The sequence below is a fragment of the Hemicordylus capensis genome, chromosome 1 (assembly GCF_027244095.1).
Source record: "Hemicordylus capensis ecotype Gifberg chromosome 1, rHemCap1.1.pri, whole genome shotgun sequence".
In the NCBI taxonomy this organism is placed as follows: domain Eukaryota; kingdom Metazoa; phylum Chordata; class Lepidosauria; order Squamata; family Cordylidae; genus Hemicordylus; species Hemicordylus capensis.
Genome location: NC_069657.1, coordinates 14,827,613 through 14,850,539, shown reverse-complemented (window position 1 = coordinate 14,850,539; position 22,927 = coordinate 14,827,613). Strand labels below are relative to the sequence as shown.

At 44.6% G+C, this 22,927-nt stretch overlaps 1 protein-coding gene across 8 annotated transcripts in view; it reads right to left on the bottom strand.

Moving 5' to 3' along the window:
• SYNE2 (spectrin repeat containing nuclear envelope protein 2) overlaps positions 1–22,927 on the bottom strand; it is a 368,664-nt gene that overhangs the window by 153,788 nt on the left and 191,949 nt on the right. For 7 of the 8 annotated variants that reach the window (XM_053287390.1, XM_053287373.1, XM_053287409.1 and 4 more), the window contains 6 exons: positions 22,453–22,635; positions 21,488–21,613; positions 16,357–16,539; positions 13,653–13,727; positions 9,054–9,167; positions 2,743–2,973 (listed from right to left, as the gene is read on the bottom strand). In XM_053287390.1, coding sequence (XP_053143365.1) covers positions 2,743–2,973; positions 9,054–9,167; positions 13,653–13,727; positions 16,357–16,539; positions 21,488–21,613; positions 22,453–22,635 — 912 coding nt within the window. The remainder of the gene's footprint in view (positions 1–2,742; positions 2,974–9,053; positions 9,168–13,652; positions 13,728–16,356; positions 16,540–21,487; positions 21,614–22,452; positions 22,636–22,927) is intronic. The other variant, XM_053287432.1, reaches the window with a different exon arrangement.

Sequence of the window (22,927 nt, the reverse complement as noted above, 5' to 3'; positions counted from 1 at the left end):
TCCGTTAACCTCATCTTTTTGCTTGTGTGTTACCGTGCTGTGCGGCGACACAGGAGCAGACCCCCGGGCTCAGAGATCTCTCCAGGATGCCCCGCGCACTCGTGTGGGGCATCCTGGAACTTCCGGGGGCCGTGCAGCCCCCAATCCCCACAGCCCCTGCCAGCTCCATGATGGAGCCAGCAGTCCTGTGGGCAGGCGCCCAGGGCTGCCTGTTGATCATCTGCGGGGAGAGCGGGCTAACGCAGAACCTCCTCCAGCACTCCACACCAATTGTGTGAAGCACCTCCATCAGTGTCCATGCAGCTTTTGATGCAAGGCAAGGCTCTTTGTTCCGAGCATGCCCAAACCTATTTACATCTTTGCAACACCTCCCCTCTCTTTCCATGGGTCAAAGGCAAGGGTCAAACATGACCTGAGTTGGGAGTTCCATTTTATTTTCTTCCTTAAAAACCAGCTATGGGAAGGAGAGGGTCTAACCCAGAGCTGCACAAATTTGTTCCTCCAGCAGTTGGTTGGACTACAGATTACTGCAATGAGCTCTGTCTGGGGCTGACTATGTATGTAGTCTGGAAACTGAAGTCGGTCCAGAATGTGATGGCCAGGTTGGTCTCTGGGTCAACTAGGAGAGACCATATCACTCTTGTGTTGAAAGAACTACAGTGGCTGCCAATACGTTTCTGGTCAAAATACAAGGTACTGGTTATTACCTATAAAGCCTTAAACAGCTTAGGCCCTGGGTCATTAAGAGAACGTCTTCTTTGCCATGAGCCCCTGCCCCTGCCTGCTAAGACCATCTGGAGAGGTTCGTCTGTGGTTGCCGCCAACTTGTTTGGCAGCTATTCGAGAACGGGCCTTCTCCGTTGCTGCCCCTGGACTTTGGAATGAGCTCCCTGTTGAAATAAGAGCCTCCCCATCTCTGGCAACTTTTAAAAAGGCATTGAAGACACATTTATTCACCCAGGCTTTTAATCAGAGTATAGTTTTAATTTTTTTTAATGTTTTAAATGATTTTAATTGTTAATTGATTTTTATGTTTTAAATTATTTTAATAGTAAACCGCCCCGAGATGCAGGTTTTGGGTGGTCTAGAAATATTTTAAATGAATGAATGAATGAATTCCATCACCCCTGACTACTGAACACTGGGGATGATGGGAGTTAGTAGTCCAACAACTTTGGGCTGGCACTGTGCTTTCCCTTTCCCTGATTTTCAGATGTAACCCCTCCCACCCCGTGCCCACAAAGCTGTGACTAGCTTTGAGAAAACATATGGGCACAATTTGGCTGTAATTTTTATCCTCTGTGGCAAACAGGAGCCTCAGTGAGGGAAACATTTGAATGGAGCTGCAGTGTGGAGGGAAAGGGTTAGGCCTCTCCTTCTTTCCTTGCCTGCTTTTTCAAAAAGAAAAATATGTGAGGAGTTCATAGGAAGCTGCCTGATACCAGGTCAGATGACTGGTCCATCTAGCTCAGTTTTGTCTGTCTGACTGGCAGCAACTCTCTAGGGCAGTGGTTCCCAGCCAGGGTTCCTCCAGATGTTGCTGAACCACAACTCCCAGCATCTCCAGTCACAATAAATTGCAGCTGGGGATGCTGGGAGTTGTAGTTCAGCAACATCTGGAGGAACCCTGGTTGGGAACCACTGCTCTAGGGTTTCAAATAAGCATCTTTCTAAGCTGTACATAGAGATGCCAGGGGGTAAGTCTGAGACCTTCAGCTGCAGACGCACTAACCACTGAAATATGGCCCCATTCCTGATGTTCCAATCATAACAAGTAGTTAGGCCCCATTATGAACTACAAATGAGAGGGTTTTGCCCAGCAACATCCTTTTCTTGAGAGCCACACAACATTGTTCTTGCTGTTATTTTAAATTGTTACTTAACACCCAGTCTGATGAAGTGTTTTGTTGCACCTGAAAGCTTGCTCATTTCTTTGTTGGATGCTAATATATCAAAAACACAGCTAAATTTCTTGTGGCTATTAGAACAAGGTCAGGGATATTGCAAGAAGCCAAGTTGTATTGAGGTTTTTTAAAAAAATATTTTTTTCTTTTTTTAATGTAACTTCATGGTACATTGATTAGATTCACGATTTTTAGTTTTTTAACTTAGGTTTGATGTTCAATTCAAGTGTTTGTTATTGTTTTGTGGACCTAAATACATTCCCTTTGATTTGTTCCTAATGTTGTTAGTTTTGCCAGCTATGTGATTGGCCTGCAAGTGCGGGGGGAGAAGCAGGGAAGAAGCAGCAGGTGGGGGCAATTAACTCTCCCCTACCCACTGCTTGCCCTCAACAATCCCTTCTTTATCCCAGGTAGTCCTGCCCTGTCCTCCCGCCTGAGCTGAGTTCCAGTCTCAGAAAAATGTCCGAAGGCCATGGACGAAAACTGACAGGTAGAGGAAGGGTTAAGTACCTCCCCCTTGCTGATGCCTCCTGCCTCTCTTCTGCCAATGCTCTGTTTCTGCTCCTGCACTCCCTTTAGGGGCTGGGAATCCTGTGGTTGCCAGATAACATCTCTAGTGCTAAGGTTCAGCACACAGCTGCCTAACCAAGGGCACGGGAAACCGACCCCTTAAACTGAATGCAGCCAGCAGCCTTTTCCTGCAGCCGGGGCAGAGAGAGGAATCATCAGCCTCAGAAGCAGCAACAGTTGCAGTTATCTAGGCACACCTAAATGGGAGAGGGGGAAAGGTGATTGATTTATGGGATGGCAGCGGTGAACTTTGGCCAGCTCGTCTTACCTGGCATGCAGCGAGATGCTGCTCCACCATCTGCTGCATTTGCCGGGTCTGGGCTTTTGATCCCAAGGACTCTTTAGCTTGGTCTAGCCACAGCTCCAGTTTGGACACTTGTGCCTGGCACGCATGGAGGACTCGAGCAGGCTCAGGGCCAGGCCTACCAGCCTCCTTTGAATCTCCCCGTGTTCGGCGGAAGCACTCGGCTGTGCTTGTGAAAGGGGTGGAGAGCTCAGCCTGCAGCAAAGGAGAGTCAAAAGACAGGAAGATCTATGAAGCCCAAGGCCGTTCACTCCTGCATGGAAAGCCGTAGGAGCCAATATGCTCCTCTACGCCGGTATGCTCCTCTAATTCGGCGGGAATAGGAGGGGAAAGAAAGAAAGGAAAAGTAAACGCAACTGCCAGCCACATGATCTGGTGCAACAGGTTTCTTAGCAGCCAATTTGCATGTACACAGGTAGACCTGAGCTCACAGGAAGAGAGCTGAGTCATAGTTCATTAAGCTGCCAGCCCAGCGGGATGCAGAGAGGTGTTTTTCTGGAGTGCAGCATTTCAAAGTCGGATCATATGCCTCTCTGGAATGTTTACTTGCTACTTTTGGGGCTTGTGATGAATCGGAAATTAGGCTACCCAGAAACTAAAAAGCAAGACGACAATTAAGGAAGGAAGGAAGGAAGGAAGGAAGGAAGGAAGGGAAGGAAGGTTCTCCAGTCACAAAAATAGGCTGAAGAACCCAAAAAAAATGTTTTGTTTATGTAATTTTAATTTTTTAAATAATTTAATAATTTTATTAAAAATGTAAAATTTTATACAATTATATTTTTATACAATTATAAAATATACAAATTTATTTTTATTAACACTTAAAATGTACTTTTTATTTTATTTAGTTTTTAAAGTACTTATTTTTACTATTTACTGCTGATTCATACTTGTTATGAAGATAAAACTGAAATGCTTGTCTCGACTAACTTTGCTAGATCAAAACTTTTTAAAAATATAGAGCTGTGGGGTCTTTATATTATATTAATATAAAATACTCCAAAATTATACAAGCAAAACTACAGAAGTTCCAAATGGCCCACATGTTATGGGAAAAAGCTGCTCATGGAGGAGATTTGGAGCTAGGGAATGTTTCCGACACACGCCAGCCAGATGCTTTTAGGAAGAAGGGCATGAAAGCAAAACATAGAGGTGTGCCTGAACCATGGTTCGAGGACCGATTCGAGCACTGTTAGAAAGTGGGGAGCGGGAGCTTTAAGAAAAAGGAGAGGAGGTACTTACTTGCTCTCTGCCGCCCCATGCAGCTTCCTGCTGGGATAGCACTCAGCCCAAGTACCCCGAGCGGTGCAAGCACACACATGGCATCTGCGCATGCGTGGACTCCACGTGCATGCTGGCGATACGAAGTGTTGCTTGGGCTGAGCGCTACCCCAGCAGGAAGCTGTATGGGGTGGCGGAGAGCAGGTAAGGACCTGCTCTACTATTTCTTAAAGCTCCCACTCCTCGTTCCCAAATGGCACTCGAACCATGGTTCGGGTACACCCCTAAGCAAAACTCCACAGCTTTTTCCTGTTGTATGTCCTCAGTATATCAAATTCTGAAATGTATGTCTTTGAAAATGTAGGTTCCATTTGCCCAACATGATTAACAGGTGCTGATAGACTTCTCCTCAATCAGTTTGGGTCCATCATCACACCTTGTGAGAACAAATTTCAGAAGTGAATTATGTATTATGTGAAGGAGGACTAAATCTACCACCAAATAGTTTCATTAGGTGATCCTAAATTCTTGTATTCTGAGAGAGAAAGAAACATCATCAGTATCAATTTTCTCCACAAAGAATCATCCTCTGTAGTAGGTACTTCATTCGTCGTTTTTAATCCCATCTTTTCACTCAGACTCAAGGCAGCTTACAATGCAAATAAAAATGCAATTAATTAAAAAAAGGAAATCAACAATAAATAAGCAGGAAGTTCAAGCATCCTCCCAGACCCTTGATATGGCAGGCAAACATCCCTGCTAACTGAGCAAAAGGCACTTTTTAAAGTGGCAGTTCTCTTATATATAGCAGGCGGAGAGCAACTGGCCCTATCCATCCCCAGCACAGCATCCTTCCAGTGTATGCTGCTGGTGTCTACCTTATGTTTCTTTTTAAATTATGAGCCCTTTGGGGACAGGGAACCATCTTATTTATCATTATTCTAGGCAAACTGCTTTGAGAATTCTATGCTATTGAATTATCAAAGCAGTTTGCATAGAATAATAATTCTATCCTGTTCCTCTTTTCTTCCAGCTTCCATGGGCTGCTTCTCTTGCCATGTGTATGAGAGAGAGAGAGAGAGAGAGAGAGAGAGAGAGAGAGAGAGAGAGAGAGAGAGATTTTGTTGGAAGAGACTGATGTTTATCCCCCAGCCCCAAAACTGGCCACTTGCAGGAACCTTCAGTTATTTACTCAATTTATTTCTGGTAGCACAAGAGCAGTTCTTCCTACAACACAAAGACTGGAAATGATTATTTTGGTACAGCAACATGTAACACTGGGCTAAAGGACTAAGCTATATTGTAAACACCACCCAATGCCAAAGGCTATAAGGAAATGCCTGCTTAAGCACAAGTACACATCTCTGGATCATTCAGCTAGTCCAGGGGTTCTTAAACCTGGATCCCCAGAGGTTGTTGGACTACAACTCCCGTCATCCCCAGCCACAAGGATGGGGGTTGTAGTCCAACAGCATCTGGGGATTTGGGTTTGAGAACCCTTGAACTAGCTCAACTTCTGGGGATTAAAATGATGCTGAAATGATGCTGAAATGAACTACATTCACACAGGCTTAAAAAAAACCCATGTTGGACACAAACATATATTCCTTAGTGTCATTTCAGCCAATAATTCAGCCTTAAGGTGGGTCCAGAGGGCAGCTTCTTAAGCACCTAGTCAAATGTTTGTGTCCTAAACCAGAAGCACGGGAAACAGGCAAGTGAGTATTTGCACATGGTGGGATAGCTTATATTCCTTTTTTGCATTATTACCCAATCTTCACAATTGCAGTCTGGACATTTTTTTGGCACAGGCCACACTGGTGGGGTTTAAAAGGGAGAAGAGCTGGTCTTGTACTAGCAAGCATGAATTTTCCCCTTTGCTAAGCAGAGTCTGTCCTGGTTTGCATTTGGATGGGTGTCTACATATAAGCACTGTCCGCTGCAAGACATTCTCTTTCGGGGATGGGGCTGTGCCATAATGGTTTAACATCTGCTTTGCATTGCAGAAGGCTCCAGGTTCACTCCCTGGCAGCATCTCCAGGTAGGGCTGGGAGAGTCTCCTGCCTGAAACCTTGAAGAGCCACTGCCAGGCAGTGTAGACAATAGTGAGCAAGAGGGATCAATGGTCTGATTCAGTATAAGGTAGCTTCCTATGTTCCACTATATAACTATAGTGAAGCTGTTGTAAATGGGACCAGTTGCCCTGCTGCACAGATTGTTAATATATGATCAGGGGCCTAGAGCACTTTCCTTATGAGGCAAGGCTACAACAAGGCTTTTAGTTTAGGAAAAAAGAGGACTGCGAGGAGACATGATAGAGGTTTATAAAATCATGCATGGTGTGGAGAAAGTGGATAGAGAGAAATTCTTCTCCCTCTCATGTAACACTAGAATGAGGGGTCATCCCATGAAATGGATTGCCAGGAAATCTAGGACCAATAAACGGAAGACTTTTTCACACAACGCATAACCAACTTGTGGAATTCTCTGCCACAAGATGTGGTGACAGCCAACAACCTGAATGGCTTTAAGAGGGGTTTGGATAACTTCATGGAAGAGAGGTCTATCAATGGCTACTAGTTGGAGGGCTACAGGTCACCTCCAGCCTAAGAGGCAAGATGCCTCTGAATACCAGTTGCAGGGGAGTAAAAGCAGGACAGAGGGCATGCCTTCAACTCCTGCCGGTGGCTTCCAGCGGTATCTGGTGGGCCACTGTGTGAAACAGGATGCTGGGCTAAATGGGCCTTGGGCCTGATCCAGCAGGGCTGTTCTTATGTTGCTAGCACCATATATATCACTTTAAAGAGTAGCATAATTGGGAGGAAAGACAAGCCTCTGCTCTGGGGAGTTTGCAAACTAAATGTTGACAATGGGGGAGGCAGCACAAAGAGCAAGGAAGGGAGAAGCAATAAGAACAAGGGATATAAGTGAGAGTAGAATTACAGACTCCTGCAAATAAAGCACTGGGAATTTTGACTTGTGTACATAAACCTTCCCCTCCCTGTGCCATCAATCGTTATCTTTATGCCCTTCCAAAACAAATATATGGTGTGCTGTAAGTTGTGAAGGTTAGAGATTCACTTGAAAAACCTCTGAACATGCATGTCATTTGGAAATGGAATCCTAGGACTATATACGTCCCAGACTTTTTTCTGTGGGGAGTGGGGTGGGGGAAGCCACAAGCTTTCTGACCATCATTAACTTTCCAAAGAAAATTGGGGAACTGATGCTTCCAAAAAAACTAAAACAAAAAGGTGGACATCCAGATCAAGTTATTCATGAGTGTTAATTCAATCTGGGTATTTAGAGCATTTATCTACTGCCCCAAACCGGTGTCTCTGGGTGGTTTACATGACTAACTCGTCCCATAAGATAACATAGGAACACAGGGAGCTGCCTGATCCCATGTCAGACCCCTGGTCCATCTAGCTCAGGATTGTCCACACTGACTGGCAGCGGCTCTCTAAGGCAAGAGTCTTTCCCAGCCCTACATGGAGATGCTAGAGATTGAACCTGGGACCTTCTGCATGAAAAGTCGATGTTCTACCCCTAAGCTCTGGAAGTCACTCAAAATATGAAGAAATCAAAAACAAATAGCAACCTTTCCCCATTTTTTTCCAAGCCGGTGGGGGCTAGGATGGGAATGTCAATCGGTGCAGCTTCTTTCACCTCTGCATGAAAAGCTGAACTTGCCAAATTCTCTCAAAATACTTGGTTTTCTAATAGTAAGTAATCTGTTCATACTTTAAATAGTAATCTGATGGCAATAGCAAATAGGACTCAATCAGAAACTCCGATACTGTTGAATTTGAACCGGAGCATGCAAGGCTGGCCAGGGAGGAAGAAGGGGACATTTGAAGTGAAGTTCCTTCCAGCGTTGCCTGTCTCTCTGGCCAGTGCTACAAACTCCAGTTCCAGTAGAAGAGTGCTTCCCTCCGGCACTGGGAATGTAAGGAACTGCACTGAGATGCCCACACTGGGAGTGGCTGCCTCTGTGTGGCAGCGTCTGTGTCCATGTATCCTGCAAATTCATGGGTATCGGAGGATCCATGCACCACCCTACAATCAGATCGTTTTTACTGTTAAATCTTATCTTACAGAGCACGTTCTTCTACATGATCCCCACCGCACACTAAGGTCATCTGAGGAGGTCGGTTCATCTGGTGGCGAGTTAGAGGCAGGCCTTCTCTGTACTTCTCCTGGGCTGTGGAATGCACTCCTGGCAGAAATCCGTAATCTTAATTCATTGGTGGCCTTCAGGGGAACCCAGTTTGGCCTGGCCTTCGGCGGTTTTAGTTAGTTGTAAATTGTTTTTAACTGCTGTGGGTGTTTGGCCTGGTTCCACAGGGTTTTTAGCTGTTTAAATGTTTTAACTGTTAATCAGTTTTTAGGCTTGAGCCCGAAACATTTCGGAGGCCATTATAAAGGCCTTCGAAACATTTCGTCTCCAGGGGCTGTTTTGACGCTGGCAGGGGTAGTTCTTTAAGGGCGGGGGAGGGTGCACTCACCCCTCCCGCCGCATTTCCCCTGCCAGCACTCCATTATTTTCAAGCTCCTCAGGGAGGCAGCGTTCCTCCCTGCCACCCTGTTGTCCTCATCAGCCAGAATTGCCCAGAAGTACCGATCATGCGTGCACCCGTCGCATGCGCGTAGGTGCACGACAGACAGGCATGCACACACACGTGACGGGTGCACACGTGATCAGTACTTCTGTCCACTTCCAGCTGATGAGGACAACGAGGCGGCTGGGAGGAATGCTACCGCCCCGAGGGGCTTGAAAATAACAGAGCTCTGGCGGGGGAAATGCGGCGGGAGGGGTGAGTGCACCCTCCCCTGCCCTTAAAGAACTACCCCCACTGGCGCCGAAGCAACTTCGAGCACATCACTATTAGTTTTATGCTGTTTTTATAGTTTTGATTTTAATTGTCAATTGATTTTAACTGTTTTTATTTTGATGTAAACCACCCTGAGACATTTTTGGAAGGGCAGTATATAAATCGAATGAATGAATGAATGAATGAATGAATGAATGAATGAATGAATAGTACACCTACCACTGTCTGATCGCCAAGAGACTCCCCATCATCACTTCTTGCTCCCTCTGAAGACAAAGAACTTAACTGCTGGTCATGTTTATCACCTGCAGCCTTTGGCTCACTAGCATCCACCTGTTGCAAAAATAAAAATTAAAAAATCAGAGGTAGGACAAGATTTCAGTTGTTGCTGAGTTTTGTATTACAGGTACTTAGGAAGTGTGACCGCCTCTCAAACCTGGATTTACCTGTATATATTTACCAATAAATAAATGCAAATGCTAACATCAGAACAATCAAGGGGTCCTAAGCAGTGGCCTCAGGAAACCTCACAGTAGCAAACTGCAAGAAGCAGTGAAGGGAATATAGCATCCTCCCGGAGGCCAAAAAGGGCAGAGTGGGAAAATGAAAGAGGTTGCTGCCTATAGTTTCTATGCCTTTGCTAAGTCAGAGGTTTCCAATCTTGGGTCCTCAGATCTTATTGCAACTGGAGAGCTGGTCTAGAGAGAAAAGCTGGTCTTGTGGTAGCAGGCATGAATTGTCTCCTCTGCTAAGGAGAGTCTGCCCTGGTTTACATTTGAATGGGAGACTACATGTGAGCACTATAAGATATTCCCCTTAGGGGATGGGGCCACTCTGGGAAGAGCATCTGCATGCCTGCATGCATAAGGTTCCAAGCTCTCTTCCTGGCATATCCAGATAGGGCTGAGAGACACTCCTGCCTACAACCCTTGGAGAAACCGCTGCCAGCCAGTCTGGGTAGACACCACTGAACTAGATGGACCAATGGTCTGACTTGGTACAAGGCAGTTTTCTATGTTCCTAACTGCTGATCCCTGGGATCATCTCTGTGCCCATGGTCTCTGTGTCATGGAGGTGGAGTGATTCTCTAAGCCAAGAGAATTGCTCCATTGTTTCTCCTCTTTCCCATCCAATTCCCCCAAGGTAAGCCCCACCACAAACCCCTGAGGTCCCTGGTAAGAGGAGACAATGAAAGTCAGTTTGGTAAGGGCTCCCTGAAAACTGGAGCCAGTCCCGAGATGAATTAGGGCAGGTGCTTCCAGTTGGAGTCCCATATGTTGTTGGATGCAGAGTTAGCTGAAATCCTCACCCTTCATGAGTGTCAGTGCTGCACAGGTCAAACCCATTAGCAGCACCAACGCATCTCACCTAGGATCAATACAGTGCTTCCAAACATTTGAAATGCACTTTGCACATAATGAGGCTGTTCACACAACCAAAAATGGGACAGGACAAATGTCCTACCCAGGTTTGTGTGCTCCCAATTTTCAGTTGTGTGGGAGCAAACAAATAGGTAGGAGGAGGGAGAAGTTATTGTGTAGGAAACAGGAACAGAGTAGGGCAGCACCGTCCTACCCAGCATTTGACCAGGGTAGGAGGAAAAGCTGTCCTACCCACCTTTTCCTCCTCCTTTGATTCCACACAGTCACTTCTCCCTCCTCCTACCTAATCCTTTGCTCTTACACAACTGAAAATTGGAGCACCCACAGCTCCCAGACCTGGGTAGGACACTTGTCCTACCCAGTTTTCGGTTGTGTAAACAGCCTCACTCTCTCAGTAATGCTTACAACTTCTCTTTGAGACAGACTAGTATTATCTCCATATTGCAGATGGGAAGGGTGAGACTGAGAAAACAATGGCTCACCCAGAGATATCCGAAACATCTCTAGGCTAATTACATACAATTTTTTAAAAAAAATTAAACCAGCAATTAAAACCATTAAAAAACAAACACAATTAAAACAATATAAACATTTAAACAAAAAACCTGAAAAAGAGGTGTTTCTTAAGAGCTTTCTTGTAGGCAGCCAGAGATAAGGAAGTTCTTATTCTGTTTTCCAAAGTCCCAAGGTGGCTACTGAGAAGGTTCGGTTCTGAATCACCACAAAACAGGTCAGTGGCCACTGCAACTGGATCTCTCCTGATGATCTCAGTAGGCAGTAGGGTTCATGACGAAGGAATCACTCTCTTAAACACCTTGGGCCCAAGCTATTGAGGACTTTATAGGCAATGACCAGCACTTTGTATTTGGCCCCAAAATGCATTGGTAGCCAGTGAAGTTCTGTTAGAATAGAAGTAATGGTCTCTTCGGGTTGTCCCGGAAACCAATCTGTCTGTCATGTTCTGGACCAATCATAGTTTCTGACCGATGTACAAAAGCAGTCCAAAATAGAGTGCATTGCAGTAGTCAAGTCTGAATATCTAGTATGCTTGTGTGAAGCAGGAGCACTTCACTTCAGGGACCACTTCAGAGCATCTGAAGAGACCCCAATTTGCCTTGGCCCCCTTCAGCCCCACTCTAATGCGGTCCACTTTGCTTCAAGATGAACCCTTCAGTGGCTCGAAGCAAAGCTTTGACCAACCCACTTCTCAAACTACTTAACAGGTCTGGCAGGGGCAAGGAGAAAATGCTCTAGTCTGGTGGATATTAAAAAGCTGGGCCTTTCATGGAGGTCAGTTCTATCAATGTCTACTGGTCTGGTGGATATAGGCTACCTCCAGCCTCTAAATACAGTATCTGTTGTAGGGGAGCAATAGCAGGAGAGAGGGCATTCCCTCAGCTCTTGCCTGTGGGCTTCCCAGTGACATCTGGTGGGCCACTGTGTATAACAGGATGCTTGACTAGATGGGCCTTGGGCCGGATCCAGCAGGGCTGTTCTTAAGTTTACACAACCACTTTGGGAATACACCAGAACTGCTGAGCTCAAGGCCCAAAAGCATCCGCACAGAGGTGCCAATTAAAAAAAAAAAATTCCGTTAAAACTATTTCAAAAATGTTATGATTTTAGAATTTTGTTTTTATTGACTTTTATTTATTGTTTTACATTCTGTACACCACCTTGAGATTTAGGTGCTAGCCTGTTTATAAATACAACCAGCAAAGATTTTATATGGGGTGGTATAATTAAGGTTAATTCTGCCCATGACCTCTGGACCTTTCTCCTCCTTCCTGGAATACACAACCTCTATAATTCTCACTGTTCTACCTCCCCTCCCATTCTGAACTATCACTTTCCATCTCTGTTTATCCTCAAGACCTGAATAATATCCCCATGCCTTCTGAAGGTTTTGTCGTTGCTTCTTTGAACTTTAAATAAAATTTGCTGTCATCATTTATTTATCATTTTTATCTATACCACCCCATATAAAATCTTTGCAGGTTCACCACCACCAGAAAAAGGGGTGCTGTGATTGTGCAAATTGTGGCAGCATCATCAATAGTTTCTACATGGAGACAGTGGTTCTCATAACCTGTGCCTCCACATGAGTGCAGGTTCACCACGCTCCTGAGGTGTTCACGTGAGGGCCTTGGGCTGTCCAAACCAGGCCCTAATGAGTTCATGGCCAGAGCAAGACTTGAATCAGATGCTTCCTGTTCTCTGTTCACACACTTCTCAGCCAGAATCCCAGACCACATCGCTTTTACCCAGCCCAGAATCTGAAAGCAGCTACATGTCTGGCAAGCTTATTCACTTCTCCATGATAGCCCAGAGATAAGAAATGGGAACTGTAGCACACAAAATGTACATGAAGATAAAAGTTGTCATGAAGCAGAAGGGAAAATGAAGCAAGCCTGCTTGTATTTTCCAGTGTGAACTCATAGCGGGTTCATAAGAAATTGCTTTATCTATGTTTATAGCCATAATTAAGGTTACTTCTGCCCATGACCTCTGGACCGTTCTCCTCTTTCTTGGAATACTCTATAATTCTCACTGTTCTACCTCCACTCCCACTCTAAACTATCACTTTTCATCCCTGTTTATCCTCAAGGTCTGAATAATATTTCCATGCCTTCTGAAGGTTTTGTCATTACTTCTTTGAACTTCCACTAACAACCCAGTTTTCCCAGAATCCTCTTCTGCTTTCCTCATGTTAAACTCACAGTCTCACCACGTTTTTGCTAGGCAATGTTTTATAATAATGTTAATTTGCTAGAATTTGCTATGAATTTGCTATGGCTGGATTCACACAATCACATGGATCCTAGTTAAGAAGTTAATCAGTGAGCGCAGAGGATCTTATTGTGTGAACCCAGAATTTTAGGGTAATCCTGGTCAAACCTCTCCAGTTAACCAAGATGATCATCTATGTTGGTTAAATGCCAATGAGCCAATTTTGGAAGGGCAGTATTAAAATTGAATGAATGAATGAATGAATAATTTAACTGGACTAGTTTGATCAGGATTGCCCTGAAATCCTGGGCTCAAATGGCCAATACTGTTGGGCTCGCAATCCTGATTAACTTTTCAACCAGGATCTTTGTGATTCTGTGAACTCAGCAGAAGAGAAAGGTTAGGAGAATCTGACCATTCAAATGGCATATCTATATCAGTCTCCATATATATGACATCATGATACCATGTAGCCAGTCAGATTTGGCTATGTGACAACGTTACTAAGACACTTCAGAGTGAGGGCAATGCTATACAGAGTAGTAATAAAAGAGGTATGCCTGTATGTGTTCCTAGAACATAGTACAATTTAGCAGCTCCTGCCACAGCTAACATAGATGCTCAAATACATTGTGAAGAATTTGCCACTGACAATTTCACAATATATTTGATCTAACAGTAAATCACCAAACTGAATTATACTTACTTCACTGTGAAATGAACTGTCTTCTGTTTCTTCAACCAAGGAAGGCAGAAGCGACAATGACCCTCGTTTTTTCAGCTACAATGTACATGGAGAGAAACAGCCCAGTTATTTGTAGCAGCAAAAACGACCTTTTATTCTGACCTCTTCAAAGTTTAATGTTCAGCCAGTTTCTCACAAGCATCAGCTAATCCAAATAATGTCTGTGGACACAGTCCAGCCCAAGTCAAGCATGTTTAAGGGCCAAACTAGACATTTGTGGGGTTCAAAAGGTATGCTTCCAACTAGAAACACCTCTTCCAGTTTGTGTTTTATTTTTACAAAACAGCTGTAGGCCCCTGATTTTGATTGGGACCACAGCATGTGAGGAGAAGGATTCCCACCAAAAGGTGTACCACAACTCTATTTCCCCACAAAGCAACCATTTACAGCAAAATAGCATGTGGGGAAAGAGCTGACCATCCTCTCCTCACAAGCCATGATCTCAATCAGGATTGCCCCCTCCCCTGCAACATGGATGGTCCCCCCCCCTTAAAAAAGGTTGTGTGTGCACTTCCAACAGGAAGAACGCCTTTTAACACTGCATCACGAACATCTCAGTTTGACCTCAAGTTTCATGGACCTTAATGGGAGAACTTTGAACATACCTTTTACTAGCCCTGTTCAGCGTTTTTTTAAAAAGGACACTGTACTTGCGGACAGCATTCCAGAGCATGACGGAAGTCCCTCCCAATGCATGAGTGCCGAGAAGTATCACCCTGCCCATGTTCCTCATAGTTAAAATGTTTGTTTGGAGAGGCAAATGCCATAACCATAAGGGCTGGGTGCCCCAGCCTTCTGATCATGGAAATGGATGCTGTCATGCTTATGGACAAATGCTATAAGAGGAAAAGTGTGGAGAGGGTGCTGCTCCTTGGTGCTCATGTGCGGAGGAGGGACTTCCCGGTGCACCTTGGGACACTGTACACGAGTGCAGCATCCTTCTTTAAATGTCTGGACAAGGCTACTCTCCCATTCAAATCAATAGACCATGAAACATGCTTAACATTGATTGAACCAACGTTCAGTGAAAACAGCAGAGTATTCAGAGCTCTGATCGATGTCAACCTATCCAGCAACTTGTGACCTGTTTATATTATCCATCTTACCCTGGACTCATTATAACGCCTGATCTGTTTACACAATCAAGGGGTGAAAATTAAAGTGAAGTGAAAGACCTCTGGCAACTACCCTTGGAATGACCAAGGGCTGTTAACACACTCTTCCACTCCTGAGTTTGTTATCTGTGGTAGGAAGAGTTCCATAGAGTGTCAAAGTAAACTGCAGAGGACCCATCCCAATCAGAAAAAGGCTGGAATACTTTGTTGTAGCAAAAGTGGCTGTTGCCTTAGAATGACCATTCCTGGATAACAGCCTTGAAATTGCAATTGTGTAAATATGCCCATTGTATTGTTTTGCTTTTTTCCTGAGGTCACAATTACAGCAAAGGAAACTTTCAATGAAGTCATTCACACAATCAAAAACTACAAGCCGACCCCGCACAGAGCATCTGTGCGCTCTTTGGGGCCGGCTACCTCTCTCCCCCACCCCAGTCTCCGGCGGGGCCGAGTGCCGGATGCCGCCGCCACAGCTGCCAGTGGGCCAAGTGCCGCCACCACCAGCAGGCCAAGTGCCGCCGCCTGTCGGGCCCGCCTAGAGACACCCGCCGCCGCCAGCGGACCAAGTGCCGCCAGTGTTTGGGGCTGGCCGGCCTCTTTGGGGCCGGCCACCTCTCCCCCCACCCCCACCCCAGTATCAGGGCCGCCACCGCTGCCGCTTCCTCACCCGGTCCTCCTCCTTGCCCCTCCCACCACCCATCATCTCCAGGCCGGGCCCGCTGCTGGCCAATTGTCCTCTCTCCTGGGTGCACCAGCCAATCAGGTGCCTCCACAGCCCAGCCAATCAGCTGGGCTGCCGGGACGCATTTTTCCCTGGCACACCCAGGAGAATTATATATATAGATGTTCTACCCAGGTTTGGGAGCTATGTGTGCTCCCAATTTTTGGTTATGTGGAAACAAGGTACAAGGAAAAGCTACCCAGGTTTTCCTCCTACCTTGCTTCCACACAATCACTTCTGCCCAGGTTTTCCTCCTACCTTGCTTCCACACAACCAAAAACTGGGAGCAAACACAGCTCCCAAACCCGGATAGAATACAGTTTTTGATTGTATGAATGGCCTCAATATCTCATTCCAGGCAAGCCAGAAAGAACTCTGAGAGTCCTTACATTACCTCTCAGAATGCAACAACACAAATTCAACTCTGAATTCTCTGTGTGTTTCACATTATCTATTTTTCTGAGTGGCAAAGAGGAAACTACACAGTACCATCAAAAACAATACCTGAGTCTAGTTCTCATCTGAACTCCTGTGATATGTAGTGACACATCACACATTTCACCAGAGCCATCAACCAATGATATAGAGCAGAAAGGGAAACGTACAGATGTGATTATACGACATCATGCAGTAAGTACTGCTACCCATGATGGGAGATTGGGGGAGATCTCAGCATGGGGATACCATTTTTGATGGCAGTCCTGAATCTCTAGTAACATGCAGTCCTGGCCCCAAACAACAATAATTTGAAAGAGTTTCCTCTTGCACCCGGGCATTTTTTAAAATGAAGCCAAAACCATTTGCAAGGACATGGTGGTGTTCCACCTACCTGCCAGTCAGTGCCACCTCTGCTTTCTTCTGGCACCTGTAATTCCACCGTTTCATCCTCTGGATCAGATTCTTCCTGCCGCTGGTGAAGTTCTAGCATGGAATTCTTCATCGTCGCTAAGACATCCTCTTTCCTCTGGCACAGTATGGCAATCTGTTGCTTTATCTTTTCCACCTCCTCCTCCTAAGGAACAAAGATGCTCATATACGACATTCTCACGAGGAGAGGGAAAGTGAGGGAAACAGTGAACAGTTAACATCATCTTACTGTGGCATGATCTTCAAGGTTTCTCTGGGTTCTCTGTTTTGCACAGAAGCAATTCCCCATTGCTTCTGCAAACCAGAGGTGAGGGTTTCAGGGCAAAAAGCATAACCTGCTGGATGCATGTGCAGCCAGCCCGAGGTTAACAGAGAATGTGGAGGTTCAATAATGAACACCACCAGTTTGTATACTCACTGGGCTTGTCAGGGTTGTGGGAGTGGAACTCCTAGAGGGCAAGTGGTCAAGAGTTCCTCCTGTGACGTACAGAATGTAGCTCAGTCACATTACTAAACTAGACAGGTCAACTAATGGAACCACTTCCTGTTGGAAACTTTGGAACATAAATAGGGTTTTTAAAAAGAGGATTTTCCTTTCTCAGGTGGGACAAAACTGGGAAATATAGAAGGAAAGGGTGTGCAATTTTTATGTCAAAAACATCCCTACAAAACTCAAGTCTCTCTCTCTCTCTCTCTCTCTCTCTCTCTCTCTCTGCCTACATTCTCATTAAACTTATTGTTTATGTGTAGGCATCAGGTGGACAATTAGCAATTATGCACTTTAATTGGTGCTTTATACTATACATTGTACAGTAGGTGTGAAAGGCAATAGTAGAGTCACTAACCTTAGTGTAATTACTGTAAGAGCACTAAATGCATTATTGGGATGGCCGCATCATTTGTGTTTTTAAACATGTTCTCCTTTATTGTGTTACTCCATTTATTATATCCCTACATAACTCAGGCCTCTTTTGCACACATGCAGCCAAGAGAGGAAGATCACCTGCAGTACAATCCCAAGTGGCTGTGGGAGGGCCTGGAGTACTGGACTTACATGGGCAGATCCACTGGTGTGTCCCCTTCCCTCTCAATCAACACTTCCCTCTGGGTATGCCTATACAATTTATTTATTTATTTATTGTTAAATTTGTATATCGCCTTTCATTAAAACAATCCCAAGGCGGCTCACATAGAAAAGTTAAAACAAGACTATAAAAAACACACAATTAAAATATTAAGCTAAAAATAAAAACAAGAGATCTAATTAAAAAGAGTTAAAAATACATGCATAAAATAACCATACAAAATACAAAGGAGCAGAAGAGGAGACAATCACATAAAAGCCTGGGTAAAAAAACCAAGTTTTCACATGCTTTCTAAAAGCCGTGATGCTGACTAAGGAGCAAATAGCCACTGGGAGAGCATTCCAGAGTCTGGGGGCAGCAACAGAGAAGGCCCTGTACCACGTGCACGACAGCCGAGCCTCCCACATTGTTGGAACCCAGAGCTGAGCCCCCTCAGATGACCGCGTCAAGCAGGCAGCAACCCTTGGGAGCAGTGTGGGATTATGCCATGCTGAAGCAGTTTCACATTGCTGGGTGCATTCATGTAGTTCAATATCCATAAGTTCCAGTGTGGTATAGTGGTTAGAGTACTGGATCAGGACTGAGGAGACTGAGTTCATATCTCCATTCAGTCATGAAACTCACTGGATGACTCTGGGCCAGTCACTTATCTCTCAGCTTAACCTATCTCACAGGGTTGTTGTGGGGATAAACACAACCATGTACACCACTCTGGGCTCCTTGGAGGATGAGTGGGATATAAATGCGAAACAAAACAAAAAACACAGAGAAAGCGCAAGTAGGATTTTTGTACAAATTAATGTTCTCAAACAACGTACACTTAAGGCAGATTTAAAAGTCACCCACAAATTCAGTTAAAACTGAAGAGTCTAAGAAAAGACCGGCACACCTAGTCTTGTGGTCAGAGGCAATGAAAATGGCAGGATCCAGTAGGGGGAGGGACACACAAGGAGGGCAACCTTTTCAGGGCTAGGATATCACAGATTGAGACCAGAGGCATTTCCAGATTCTAATGCAATTCCCATAATTCTGCATGTCAACCATGACTCCCACTCCCTAGTCTTGTTACTGAAATTTCAGTCAGGAACATCTCATATGCCTAAAAAGATGTCCTAATGGAACTTCCTTGTGATGGGGAAATTTATTTATAGTTTGATTTCTAGCACCTTTCATTCATTTTGTCCCAAGGCGATTCGCAAGGTTAGAATATGACAGTAAAATCCATAAATTCACATTAAAACAAACAATACAAATCATAGAATACAGAGACAGAGAAACCAGTGCCCCCTAAGGGGCAAAGACCTGAATAAACAAAGGCTTTGAAGATGATAATCATGCAGAATTTTAATAGAACAATAGAGATGCAACAGTGGGAATTTCAATGGAAGGTGAATAAAAAATTTACAGTGAACAGTACTTTTAAAGGAAAATTGGCATAAAATATACCTGCACTGATATATTACTCCAGCAATGATTTCAAAGATGGACAATGAATACCCTGGAGACAGCTGAAAATGTATGGAGCAGAAAGGTACCTTTTATCAGATGTGGTGGATATGTAAAAAAGCCCCCAAATTTTGGAAAACAATACATTTAAAGATGCAACAAATCTTGCATATAGATTTTCCTTTTCTTCTGGAAATTTTTATGTTAAATTTTACTAAACCATATATTCCTGCAAAACACACTGAAGTTTCTTTATATATGATAACGGCAGCAAGAATCCTTTATGCTTCCTGTTGAAAAACAAATCTGATTCTGACTTTAGATGATTGGCAACTCAAACTTTGGGATTATGCATCAATGGCTAAAATTACTGCATATACAAAGAATAAATCTAAAGACTTTTTCTTTCAGACATGGGAACCATTTATTCAACATAATATATCTCAGGGTTTGGTACCTCATCCATGATTTGGTTTTTCTTTGTAGATAAATTTAAAGCAGACTGTTGTATATAGATAGCAGGAGCATCAATTTTGTTACTGTTATTGTTATCAATTTTTTAGTTTTGCAGTTATATATTTTTCAGAGTGGGGAAGAAGGGGAGAGAGATGTTGGTTGAAAGAATTCGGGTTGACGTATAGAGACTATAAGGAGAATCATTGTATTTGCTTTGCTTGATTTTCTTTTTCTTTTTTCTCTTGGTTGTATTTCTGTTAAAACTATATATATATATATATATATATATATATATATATATATATATATATACATATACACATATATAGTACACACACACACACACACACACACACACACACACACACACACACACACGTATATGATAATCAGAGCCTTGATCCAGAAACAAATTCGCAGCCAGTGCAGCTCTTTTAAAATGAGCATAATATGCTTCCTGCAAGTGGCTCCAGAAAGAACCCTAGCCACTGTATTTCCTGATGGAGAAATACTTGATTTGAAAGCATAAGGTCTTTTCATGTATCCATTCCCTGTCCAGATGCTGTGCTTTCCCATTGCACAACATCATGTCTCTTATCCAGGTCTGATCCAGCTGGTGTACTTCTCTGTCACACAATTTCACAGCACCATCTGCTGGCCAGTGGCAATCCATGATGAAAATTATGGTCCTTTTAAGGTAGTCTCAAAAGACACAATTGTCACCACAGATTGCCAGTAAATGGCACTGAGAAAGAATAGTTTGCTATCTGAACTAGGCACGGATAAGCAAAGAGACATCGAACCTATTCCCACAACACAAGCTGCCTGAGTTACCCTAGGCAGCTCGTGTCGTCTGGCGTGTCGGGAGCCCTGTGGCCACAGCTGCTCCAGTTCTGGGTAACCCAGCTCTGGGTAAACCCAGGTCTTTACCAAGGTAAAACAAACCTATGGTTCATTCTACCTCAGTAGGCGAACGTGTGCACGTTCACCTCCAAGTAGCTGGACTCCTGATTGGCCCACCGCCATTTTAGGGAGCGGGCCAGTGGGAAGGATGGGCTGTGGAAAGCAGCCACAATATTGAGAGCTACCGCTCCGCTGTTCGCATGTTGCATTCTGGATCCATGGAGGACCCAGGAAGCTTTCCCCCTCCCATCAATGCTCTGCCAGTTGCCACCCCAACATATGTGTAGGTGTGCAATCGGTGAAGTTCATGGCCATTTCTGATCTTCTGTAGGGAGCCTGCTTCCCCTCCAGCCCTCCCCAGCGTGAGGGTGAACAGTTGTCTGAACAACCTTGTTGTGTGACAGGGAAGCACAGCAGCTGGACAAGGAAAGGATACGTGAAAAGACCTCCCCTGCTAACTGAGGCACCTTTTAAAAGTGGTGATTCTCTTTACTGAGCAGGGGGAGAGCAACTGCCCTTATCCATCCCCAGCACAGCATCCCTCCAGTCGCCGTTGCTGATGTTTATATTATGTTTCTTTTTTAGATTGTGAGCCCTTTGGGGACACGGAGCCATCTTCATTTATTTATGTATTTATATCTGTGTAACCCACTTTGGGAAAATTTGTTGAAAAGCGGTATATAATTATCCATCATATTTGTATTCAATTTTCAAATTGAGTTATTTCTCCATCGCAAAATACCCCAGAGTGGAGACCAGGTTCTAGGAAAAACAAGTGAATCCAACTGAACAAGGAAGTTCCATTAGAACATATTTTTAGGCACATGAGATGTACCTAACTGAAATTTCAGTAACAAGATTAGTGAATGTAAGTCATATTTGGCATGCAGAATGACGGGAATTGCATAGAAATCTGCTCTTTTTAACATTATTATATTTCCCTCGATTCATTTCCTTGGTTCTGCTCAGTTTTATAGCCACCTTACCGTTTATACTCCCTCGATCTTAATAGCCTTCAACACCTGCCAACATCATGTTTTCTTCCCTTATGCTGGTCAAAGACCGTAATAAAGTTATTGATTGATTGATTGATTGATTGAGAGCGGAAAGCAAATGCCTTTGCCTAACTTAAGTTTAGTTAATGGCAGGCACCTGTTACAGATAGTATTGGGGCATGGAGGAATTAAAAGCTGGAGGTCTTACCTCTGGGTAGGAACCACCCTGAGCAGATAGTGGGATTCCTGTAGACAATTCATCCGAATGGCTCTTTAGGAACTGCCTCAGAGAGTCTATTTCTTGCTCGCTTTCTTCCACTTCTTTTACAATTGGCTATAAAGGAATAATTACCATTAGTTGTTTTAAAGTGGGTGCTGCACTACGCAGGCGCATGGGGAAAATGAAGGCGGGGGACGACAAATGTTCCTGGGCTGCAGGGCCCAGGGAGGCTGCCAATGTGCCCCCTTGCCCGCCCTTGGCAGGGTGTCCCCTCATCCCACCATTCCATTACCGCTTCTGCCACGCTTCCGACCCCACTGCCTCCAAGGTTGGGTGCACCACTCTGCACCGGCCATGACCCTCCCCGCTGCATCAGCATGCCGACACAGGGGGCATGGCCAGCACTGGGAATGAATGCACGGTCACTCCTCACTCTCTGCAGCTGGCAAAGAAAATGCTTCACTGGCTGGAGCGGATGAGGGGCCACCACACATTTGTTCCCATTGCCAGTCATGCCAACTGCACCAGTGTCCTGATGCATAGGGAAGGGGCACAGGATAGCAAGCTTGGCAGTGGTCTCGGTAACTTGTCCCGGGCTCTTGAGCACGAGGAGATCAGTGAAAACCATTCCCCCGCTTGCACTGCATTTGCATGGAACCCTGAAGAAGCACATGTGCAGGAGGACGTTGGGCTGTGTTGTCCAAATAACTGGCTATGCATTGCAATCCTAGCAATTGGGCAACACCTGGCCACAACGTTAATTAAAAATCCAGGCACTTCCAGTGTCTGGGGCCCTTGGGTTAAATAACCAAGCAAAGCAGAGATGAAAGACGTGTTAAGTGTCTTGCTTTTCACTATCCCATACTTGTCATAGCCACTAAGAAATGTTTTAAAATTACAGGGTGTTGAAGATTCACAAGTCATGCTGGTCTTGGCGAAGGATTTGTTTTTACCTCAAGCAGTTTGTTTTGTTCCTTGGTGATTCTTTCCAACATCTTTAGCTCTTTCAAAAGTTGTTTTGTTCTGTGGAACACGGAGAAAGGTTGTATTTTCATGCCTGGTAACCTCAGACTCTCTTTATAGGACTGTATCTCAGCAAGAGTCTTCTGCATGGGATTGATGTGGGCCAATACAACCTGCATTGTAAGATAGAGGATCCACAAAATTATAGAACGTTTGAATGGGAAAGGGGAGGAGGTATAGAAGAATACTCACAATCTATAAAGATATACAAAGGAGAATGCAGAGGAAAAGGAAGGAAGCCAGGATGGTGCAGTGGTTAAAATGTTGGATTAGGACTGGGGAGATGGCGAAGAGAACAGCTCTTGGAGTTGACTGGGGTTGACTGCTATAGTGACTCCAAAATGTGAGGTCTTATCTTTGTGGGGAGCCACCTAATGGCACAGTGGGGAAGTAACTTGCCTACAG